This window comes from Trichechus manatus, unplaced genomic scaffold (genome assembly GCF_000243295.1).
Source record: "Trichechus manatus latirostris isolate Lorelei unplaced genomic scaffold, TriManLat1.0 scaffold00092, whole genome shotgun sequence".
Classification (NCBI taxonomy): domain Eukaryota; kingdom Metazoa; phylum Chordata; class Mammalia; order Sirenia; family Trichechidae; genus Trichechus; species Trichechus manatus.
This window is the reverse complement of record NW_004444028.1, coordinates 6,663,596-6,673,348: the sequence shown is the minus strand read 5'-3', so window position 1 is coordinate 6,673,348 and position 9,753 is coordinate 6,663,596. Positions and strand designations below refer to the sequence as shown.

The following is a 9,753-nucleotide window of genomic DNA, read 5'->3' as shown; positions in this document are numbered from 1 at the left end:
GGGAGGGAGCCTGGCCTCCCCTCCGACCTCCCCACGCCTCTTTCTTCTCTGCTTCTCTCCCCACCTCCTCCCCGTGCAGTGCTTGATAGAATCAGCCCCACCCGGGGGGCTCTGGCTCCTTTGCCGGCCTGGAGCCCACCCATCAGCCCTCCCCCGGGGGCCCCTTGCCCAGCTGGCCTTGTGCTGTGCTTCGCCTCCCCACCGACTCTAAATCTTCTTCTTTTTCCTAAAGAAAGAGGGTTTTTGGTCTGTTCTTTCAGTTGGGTCTTCTCTGGGAGGTGTTGGAAGGTTAAAGCAAGCATCCTCCCCCCTTTTCCTGCCCCCCGCCCCATGGGGCCTGGGCCTTTTCCAGGCCTCCGTAGGCCTTGGGTAGGGGACGGAGGATGTGTGGGCTGCCCGTTCACCCAGAGCTCTCTTTGGGGTGGGATCAGAAGTCACGGCCCTGGTTGCTACGACACTGTGAATGTACCGGTCTTCCAGAGAGGGCCACTAGGGGGCCAGGGTGAGGCAGGATTGTGCCAACGAGTGACAACCCCGAGGAAGTGTCTCCTGGGGAGGGAAGAGGGTGGTGCCTTTCTTGGCTGACAGGAAGGCCAGAACTAGTGCTGGGGATCCTGTCCCAGCCAGGCCGTTCATGACCAAGCCTCCGGCAGATCCTCCGTTCCAAGGACACGAGGCTCTAGGTTTTCGTGGCCGTGGGTGGCTGCGGACTGAGGAGCCTTGCAGGCTGTGGCAGGTAAGAGGGCCCACGGGAAGAACAAGAGCCAACGGGCACAGACGGTCTATATATAAGTGGCTCATTAGGTGTTTATTTTGTTCTATTTAAGAATTTGTTTTATTAAATTAATATAAAAATCTTTATAAATCTCTATATACATCTGGTCATTGGAGGTTCCAGTATAAACCCATCTTAGTTCTACCCCTCTTGCCCTCAAAGGGGGAGCAGGGTCAAGGGGCCACCCCCCCACCCCCCCAGGGCAGTGCTGGTCTTCCTGCCCCTGGGACGTGCTGCAGGTGGGCGCTGGTTCCCGTTGCAGGTAGATGAACTGGGAGAGGATGGCACCCCCGGTCTGGAAGGGGCTGGGGCTCCAGCCTCCGCCTGCAGCTGCCGCCTGCTCTCCCAAGGCAGAGGGACTGTGAGAGCTGAAGGACCCCGGCCGCCCATCCTGGGTGCTACTGGCACTTGTCATCGCTGTCGGAAGGGCTGCCCTCCCGGGGGAGGCCTTGGCGGGAGCGGGGCCCCCAGAGTGCATGCACCTCGGTGGTCTCCGTGTCACTGCTGCTGGTGGCGCTGTCGCGGAAGCTGGCAAGGGGCGGCCGGACTTTGACGCCCTGTGCTGTGATAGAGCCCTCGATAGCCTTCCGGAGCTGGAGGGTGAGAGGGTCGAGTGTCAGGCGCCTCCCTGGCACTTCCCCCGGGTGAGCTGGACATAAGCCTCTGTGCCTTTTGGGAAGTGGAGGGGCTTTGGTGGCCGCTGTCACCTCACCTCCTTTAGCGTGACAATTCCGATGAGTCGGCCGATACTGGTGACGTACGCATGGTCCACTCCCAGCAGCGAGAAGATGGTGTGGGTCTGCGGGTGGGAGAAGACACACGAGGCTTAGTGCATGAGGGACGTCTCAGCTCCAGGCCTACGGCGGACGGGGAACGGAAGGGGTGCTGCAGGTGGAGGGGCAGGGGTGGGCCCACTGAGGGAAGATATTAATAATGGTACTGTGCCCAGGCCTCAGAAACGTGATAGTCAGAATTCTTATGTTGACGGGGAATGGGGCAGAGAAAGGAGCGGAATCCCATGCTGGAAAAGAGGACATAAGAGAGACCACCTGTTCAAATATGGCATCGAATGATAGGCCAGGCACGTGCTCAGTCTTTCTTACATCATCATTTAATTTCACTATTGTCCTGAGGAGAAGGCATTACACCCATTCTACAGAAGTGGAGCATGAGGCTCCGAGGTGTAGTGACTTCCTTGCTCCAGGTCACCACTGCGAAGTGGTTATGCAGGCCCAGGCTGCTTTCCATCACGCTATGGCCAGAGGGATGACGCACAGCCCAGTCCTGTGCAGGTGTCCCATCAGTCACGGATATACCCAGAGAGGGCGCTCGACACCCCCTTAGGGGCCCTGGGTCCCGTGCCTCTTGCCCCACCTTCTAGTGGCTGGCATGGAACGCTTTCCATTTGTCCTCATGAGCTGGCTGGCCAGTGTTGGCTGCAGCCCCCCAGTCCTTCCTGAAGCATTCTACAGCTCTCACACAATCCAAGCAGCCTCCCACGTCCCAGTCAACGCCCCGACCCACCCCCATGTTTTTCTTGCTTTGGGCCCCCCCACCAAGCTTTCAAATGTCATCACCTAGGGTTCAGAAATTGTCAGCCAGTAAAAGTACCCCCAGTGCTGTGAGTGGATTTTCTCAAACGAGCAGTTCCTGGAATTTTTGACCTATCATTTTTCTCTCGGTTCTGAGTTCACTTGTAAGTGTCTTGGCTTAATGGTTGAATCACAATGGGCTTCTAGAATATTGATCAACTCAGAACTCATTTTAATTGTTTAACACTTTTTAAAGCTTTTTAAATGTTTTTTCATACAGTTGCTAAATTTTAGCTTTAGGGAGGGATTTCCACAACTTTCCAACCTTTCCTCACTCAGGGCATGACTGTACTTATAATTAAAAGCGGCTAGAAGTTGAAACTGTTTTAGAACGAGCTCTTTTTCATTAACTTCGTGGTTAGCAAGTACCTCCTCATATCTGTGTTGAATCCTCCATGCTACCAGTTAGCTTAAGTCCATTGTCTGACTTCAGAGGGAAACATCTTTATTATAAGATTTACTAAGTTTTAATCCCTTAGCCCTGCCTTAGAGTCAAATAATCGCTCTCTTATCTTCTTCCAAGGATCCTATTAAATAGTTGCCCTGGATTTTTTTTTTTTCCTCCCACAATCCTAATCAGAATGAGTTATGGCCCTGGTGGCGCAGTAGTTAAGCACTCGGCTGCTAACCAAAAGGTCGGCAGTTTGAATCCCCCAGCCCCTCCATGGGAGAAAGACGTGGCAGTCTGCTTCCGTAAAGATTCACAGCCTTGGAAACCCTGTGGGCAGTTCTACTCTGCCCTATAGGGTCACTCTCAGTCAGAATCAACGGCAACGGGTTTGGTTTGTGCCTTTGAAGTTGGCCACCCATTTCTCCCCCGGCAGTCATCAAGTGTGACCCATCTAACTCCTGAGCATCCTGGCCATTCCTGCGACTCCCAGCCTCACCACCCCTCACCAGGACTGGGACCTGCACATCCTCAGGGTGCTCCTGCTTTCTGCCTCCCTTCCCTCCAGCTTGCCTCTGCCATCCTAGTGCTCCTTCTCAGATGTGCGCTAGAGCCCAGGCTCCCTAGAATGGCCCATGAGGCCGTTCCCCGTGACCCCAGCCCGTCTTTCCAGCCTCAGATTCCGCCAGGTACTCTGGCTTCCAGCCCCACATAATCACTCATTTCATTTCTGAAAACATCTCTTTCTTCCACATCTTCAGCCCTTTTCCTGTTGTACTGGCTTTTAAAGTCTCACCAATCCTGGAAGGAGCGCTGGTGGCATAATGGCTAAGCTTTCGGCTGCTAACCAGAAGGGCAGCAGTTCGAATCCAGCAGCCGCTCCTTGGAAACCCTACGGGGCAGTTCTACTCTGTCCTGTTGGATCACTATGAGTTGGAATGGACTCAACAGCAATGGGTTGGGGTTTTTTTTTGGTTAATCCTTCCAGCCCTCCATCCAAACAAACACAAAAAATCACCTCTCGGAAGCCTGTTTCAATCCTCCGCACTGGGAGTCACCCTATCCTGCAGGCTCCCTCGGTATTGTATGCTGGTCTCTGCCAGAGATTTGTATCACAATGGCGCATAATTACTGCTTGACAAGTCTGTCTTCCAGAGGGAACTAAACTCCCGGAGGGCAGGGGTAGTCTCTTATTTACATCCTCCATTGTCCATCGCTCAGTATAAGTAGTAGCAGCTATCCTTAACGTGAATACTACGCCTGGCACAGTGCTTCACGGGAATTAACTCCTTTAACCCTCAGAAATATCCATGACGTAGGTACTGTTATTATCCCCATTTTACAGATAAGGAAAGTGAGGCACAGAGCGGCTAAGGAACCTGCCAAGGTCACACAGTTAACTAACGTGGCAGAGCCAGGATTTGGTGGCACAGTGGTTAAAAGCCCGGCTGCTAACCAAAAGGTCAGCAGTTCAAATCCCCCAGCCACTCCTTGGAAACCCCATGGGGCAGTTCTACTCTGTCCTGTAGGGTCGCTATGAGTTGGAATCGACTCGAGGGCAATGGGTCAGCAATGGGTAGTCTGGCCCGAGTGCCAGTCTGGCCCCAACTCCTTCTCCATAGGTAGCCTCTGCATGAGTGGGGTGCTTCTTGGGGTACGGTGATCTCCAGTTGCACAGGTCCCTAGTCTCCAATGCACTGTCTCCTCTCTGAAGGTTTCCCTCGGAACTTAACTGGGCTACTACTCACTGATCCCTCAGGCCTGCGAGGACGTTCTGAATTCTGAGCGCTTCCGTTATCACTTCTAGTTCTTTGCATTCTTTGTTAGTCGGTTCCTCAAAGGCTTCTTCTCTTCCTCTGATTTTTACTCTTGTAACAAACACCTACTTTGTTCTTTTTGATTTTAATTTAATTAGACACCCGGGAGCCCATTGGTGGGCCCGCACTTCTCGGGCTTGGGAACAGTGGATTGACAGGGAAAGGGACACCGTGGCCTTTGGAAAGAAGCCTGATATCGGGGCCAGCGGCTCCGGGCTCTGGGCCTGACTGCTCTGTGGACTCGGGCCAGTCACCTCGCTGCACGCCTCAGTTTGTCCATGGTGAAGACCAGCTTGGAGTCTAGGCCCGGTTCTGCCACTTACTAGCTGTGTGACCTTGGGAACTTGCTTAGTCTCTCTGAATCTCCATTTCCTCAACTGTGAAAACTGCAATATCACAGTAACTTAAGAGTGTGGTCATGAGGGTCAAAGGAAACACGTGAAGAGGTTAGGGTGGTGCCTGGGACAGAGCAAGCACTCGGGTAATGCCAACACCGCTGACAGCTTTCTTCTTCCTCTTCCTGCTGATCATTGTGAAATGTTGAAGGATTAGGATCACTGTGGAAAGCTTTAGAGGCCTCAGGAAGAAGGCTTTAAATAAAAAGCCGAACAGATTATTCTCAGGCCTATCTCCTTTTTTTGGCAACGTCACCGTGGTTCACCCACTCACTTGGATCTGAGGTCTTTACGCAAAGGCTTGTAAGTTTATTACCTTTTGATTTTTTGTTTCTCTTTTGTCCTGTCTTCGGGACTCGGCCCCTGCTTGGCTGGGCTATGCTGGCTCATAGGCAGAGCGGGGGGGGTCTCTGCCACTCTGGCAGAAGCTAGAAGCCCGAGCTGTAGGCCGTCCCCCTCACCCCGTGCCTTGGAAGCTCGCACATTAAATCTGTCAAAAATTTACCTAAAAGCCCTCTCGGCTGTTGCTGATCCCAGGAGGTCTCCCAGCAGCCTGCTGGACGTGCCTGTACTCCCTCCCTCACGGGGAAGCCTGAAGGTGCCCTGGCATGCCACCCCCACCTCCTCAGGTGCCTCGGAAGCAGCCTGTCCTCCACAAAGCGCTCCTCCTTCCTTTGGAATCGGCCTTACACACCGCCAATCTGTCTATACTCAATTTCTCTCCACTTTCCTGCAGCTGCTAACCAAAAGCTCGGCAGTTCAAATCCACCGGCCACTCCTTGGAAACCCTATGGGGCAGTTCTGCTGTGTCCTGTAGGGTCGCTGTGAGTCAGAATCGACTCAACGGCAACGGGTTTCTGCGGCCTCTTCTTGAATGGCTGTTTCACCATTTTGCAGAGCTATCTTCCCTTCCTCCGTCCCTACCAGTTCCCCGTCCGCCCACATTAAATCAGACTTTCTGGGGTCTGACATCCCGAGCCCCCACTGGGCGTTTCTCATCTCTGTTTATCTCTTCTCTGCAGTGTCCTCACCCCTACTTGGGAGCTGGTTAGCTTGTTTATTAGTTTTTCTTCTCCCTCGTTTTGTTTCAGCGTGGGTGTATCAGCCTTGTCGGACTCTGGCGGCCTCCTGCCCAGCTCTGACCGTGCCTGGCCTCCTGGCTTCCACCCAGTTCAAGCCCTGTCTTTGTTGCTGCTTTGGCCTGGAGTTCCCCCGGGTCAGGGCTGAGCAGAGGAAAACTGAGGCCCGGCCCCACTGGGGAGCAGGAAGAGGTGAGGGGGCCCAGGCTCCCCGTCCCCCATCGTCACTGCTAGTCTTGAAGCAATATGGCTGAAAAACATCTCAGCCCTGAGCCTGCTCTCTGCACCTCTTTCCTTCCCCACTGGCCTGAGTCCAGACTTGTGTGGGGGACCTAGATCCCCACCCTGTCCTCCCGAGAGGCCACTGGCCCTACCTTGTGCAAGGAGGTCCGCTCTACCAGCTGGAAGGGGGCGGGGTCAATCTTGCAGTCACTGAAGTTGACTGGCTCATCCAGTTGCTGCTCCTCCCATTCCAGAATCTGCAGGCGAGAGACCAGGAGGGTCAGGGGGTGGCGCCAATAGCTGCTTTCACCTCCCTGAGAACTGGCCTGTCCGTTTTCCTCCCCACTGGTCCCTCCCACGGGGGACAGCAGCCAAGATGCTGGCTGAGCACACCCAGGAAGAAGCAGGGTCCAGAGTCCAGCCACACATTACCTCCTGAGGGCTCATCTCGCCTTCCAGGTCCGAGTCGCTCTAAGAGAGAAGGAGGGAGGTTGGCAGATAGGGGCTGGGGGCGGTAGGTGTCTCCCCCCGCTCTGGGAGTGGGCTTTACCCAGCCTAGACCCTGGCCCTCCCTGCCTAGTGCTCCTGGGATGAGGGAAGACAGCGACGGCTTACCGCCAGGGAGATGCGGACCCGCTTCAGCTTGCGCTTGTCACATGCTTCCGACTTCTCCAGCTTTGTCAGAGCCAAACCAGAGAGAAGAGGAGTTTATGTTACAGGGAGGAGGGAAGGGAGGTGGTGGAGCCCAGGAGGAAGGTACACTGCAGGGCCAGAGCTGATAGCTAGGAGTGCAGAAGGGCAGGAAGAATGGGGGCAGGCACCACAGTTAAGAGAGGCAGGGTCAGACAGGGAGCCGGGCAGGAAGAACACCAGGAGGACAGGTCGCCGCTCACCTCTGAAGCCCCCTCGGGAGGCGGGCTGCCACAGAAGAGGCTCCTGAGGGCAATGCCTGTTGTCTCCCTGCTCCCTGTGGGCCAAATACAAGGTCCCCGGGGCAATGCCATCTTTTGGGAGGGCCAGGAGGGGCAAGGAAGGGAAGGGGAGGGGTGTCCCATCTCAATCCGCCCATCCAGGCAGCCTCTTCCAGCTGCAATGTGCACCAGCAAATGGGCTGGGCAGGGACTTTAATGGAGCTCTGTGGCCCGGCTGAGGATCTATTAGAGGACGGAGGGGAGATGCCAGTGGGAGACGGCTCACCTGTGGGACTCTCCCCTAGGTTCATGGTATTGCTGGACCCCCTCTTCAGAGCGGGCTTTAGGGGCTTGTGACTCTCCCCCCGGGCTGCAGAGAAGCCTGGGTCCTCTGCGTTCACCTGTGTGGGCAGAAAGGGGCTGGTAAGGCTGTGGCCCCAGGTCCCCCTCTATGCCGCCCTCCAGATCGTCTACATAGTGATGTTCAGGAAGTACTGGGGAGCTTTTCCCCTCACCTGGAAGCAGACGGAAGTCTCGGGGCTGGGAGGACTCTCCTGATCAGCAGGCGGAGAGGTCTGAGCGGCTCGACGGGCCTGCATGTACTGCTGCCGGCGGGCCGGGCTCAGCTGGGCAACCAGCAACGCCACCACCTGTGAGCGCTCGATGGAGCCCAGCAGAATCATGGACTCTAGACAGAGCAGATGGGAGGACTCAGGAGCTGTGGGTGAGGCCCTCCCGCCCTCCTCGGCCTTTTCTTGCACCCAGAGTGGGGCCTTGGACACATGGCAATGTGGCTCATCCCCTTTGGAACCAGGAATACTGGTCCTGAGCTCCTGTCCCTCCCCTGTCCCCAAGCATTGAGCCCTGGGAGATGCCCTAGTGCCTGGGCCCCTCCTGGCCTCACCAGCAGACTCCACTAGGGCCAGCATGCGGCCCTTGGTCCTGTGCAGGGCCGACCGCAGGTCCCGGAAGGTGCAGTTGAGGGCCACGTGGGGGACGTCCCGCACCATGATGTCCTCCACTCGTACCCGGTACTGCCTGGGGGCAGAGGGGGGCACTTGGTTTGAGGTTGGCATGGGGAGGGTAGCCCAGCGCACCCCTCTCCCAGGACAAGGAAGGGCCCAGGGTCCTTGGGATGGGGGCCAAGGAGCACTTCCCGACCTTGTTCCCAGTCTGGAGGGCCAGCCATAGCTCCTCAGCTACACCAGGAGGAGCCGGGTGGCTGTTCACCAGGCTTCACTGGCTCAGGGCCTTGGTGGCAGTGGGCGCGAGGGGGTGAGCACCCAGGGCGTCTTCCCTTGCCCCTCCCCCCCTCCCCTCCCCGCCAGGCCTCCATACTGGTGGCGGCCCCAGCCCAGCTCTGGCAGATAGGGCAGCTTCTTGATGCGGATGATACTGTCATAGAGTGAGGGCTGCAGGCTCTGGGCGACGGCGTTGGCCAGGATGACAGCGATCATGACGGGCAGGATGTGGGCGATTTGGCCTGTGAGCTCGAACACGATCACCGCCGTGGACACTGTGTGTGTCACTGCTCCCGCCAGCGCGGCCGCACCTGGGGACAGCTCCCATCAGTCTCCTAGGGTGCCCAGGCCCCAGATGGCCCTCTCCACCCAGGGGCACGTCCTGTGGGAGGCCCCGCAGGGCTACCCAGTCCAGGCCTGGGGATTGGGCCTCTGCATCGGAGGGAAGGCCAGCGTCGGCCAGCAGGGGGCACCAGAGCCTCTGACCCTGCGGCTGGGCAAGGGGGTCCTCCCACCCAGATCTGGACCTGGGCGCTCACCAACCACTGCATAGCCCCCGGGCACAATCCGGAAGGTGCTGCTGTCTGTGTGGATCCCATCTGGGAACCAGGCGGCCATGCTTTCACCCACCAGACGCCCAAATGCTGCTCCTTCAGGGAGGGGGGTGGGAAGAGAACCAGGTAGTGGAGGGGGAGGGTGGGGCACTAGGAAGAGAGAGGGTCAGAGGGTGGGGGGGGCCAGTGGGTCATTCAGTGCAGGGGACAGCCTGTGGGGTGGGGGTAGGGGCTGGGGCTGGACCAAAACCCGCACCAGAAGCAGACAGGGAGTGGCCAGGGGCGAGGAGGGCGCAAGCTGGGAGAACAGGTGGTTGAGCTCACCAATGACAAAGACAGGCATGAAGGCCCCACAGGGCACTGGGATGGTGGTGGCCAGAGCTGACATCCAGAACTGCAGGCAGGAAGTCGTCAAACAGGCAGCCACCAGCTCCACCCCAGAGGAACCCACCATGCTTATCAGTCAGGCACAAACTTCCCAGCAATCCATTATCACCCAGAGGTGGTGAAGGGGAAGGGAAGGGGAGGAGAAGGGGAAGGGGAGGGAAGGGGAGGAGAAGGGAAGGAAAGGGAAGGAAAGGGAAGGGGGAAGGAAAGGGAAAGGGAAAGAGAAGGGAAGGGGAAGGGAAGGGGGAAGGGAGAGGAAGAGGAGGAGAAGGGGAAGGGAGGGGAAAGGGAAGGGAGGAGAAGGGAGGGGAAGGGGAAACAGGAAGGGGAAGGGGAAGGGGAGAAGAGGCGGAAGGGAAGGAAAAAGGAAGGGGGGAAGGGGAAAGAGAAGG

The 9,753-nt window shown here is 57.0% G+C and overlaps 1 protein-coding gene across 4 annotated transcripts in view; it reads right to left on the bottom strand.

Moving 5' to 3' along the window:
* Positions 1–781: 781 nt before the first annotated feature.
* Positions 782–9,753, bottom strand: part of CLCN2 (chloride voltage-gated channel 2) — a 15,587-nt gene continuing 6,615 nt past the window's right edge. For 2 of the 4 annotated variants that reach the window (XM_004382265.1, XM_004382268.1), the window contains 12 exons: positions 9,299–9,368; positions 8,960–9,070; positions 8,518–8,731; positions 8,084–8,217; positions 7,695–7,867; positions 7,466–7,580; positions 7,162–7,235; positions 6,884–6,937; positions 6,701–6,739; positions 6,421–6,525; positions 1,488–1,574; positions 782–1,368 (listed from right to left, as the gene is read on the bottom strand). In XM_004382265.1, the coding sequence (XP_004382322.1) occupies positions 1,174–1,368; positions 1,488–1,574; positions 6,421–6,525; positions 6,701–6,739; positions 6,884–6,937; positions 7,162–7,235; positions 7,466–7,580; positions 7,695–7,867; positions 8,084–8,217; positions 8,518–8,731; positions 8,960–9,070; positions 9,299–9,368 (1,371 nt within the window). In that variant the 3' untranslated portion in view covers positions 782–1,173. The remainder of the gene's footprint in view (positions 1,369–1,487; positions 1,575–6,420; positions 6,526–6,700; positions 6,740–6,883; positions 6,938–7,161; positions 7,236–7,465; positions 7,581–7,694; positions 7,868–8,083; positions 8,218–8,517; positions 8,732–8,959; positions 9,071–9,298; positions 9,369–9,753) is intronic. The other 2 variants (XM_004382266.1, XM_004382267.1) reach the window with 2 other exon arrangements.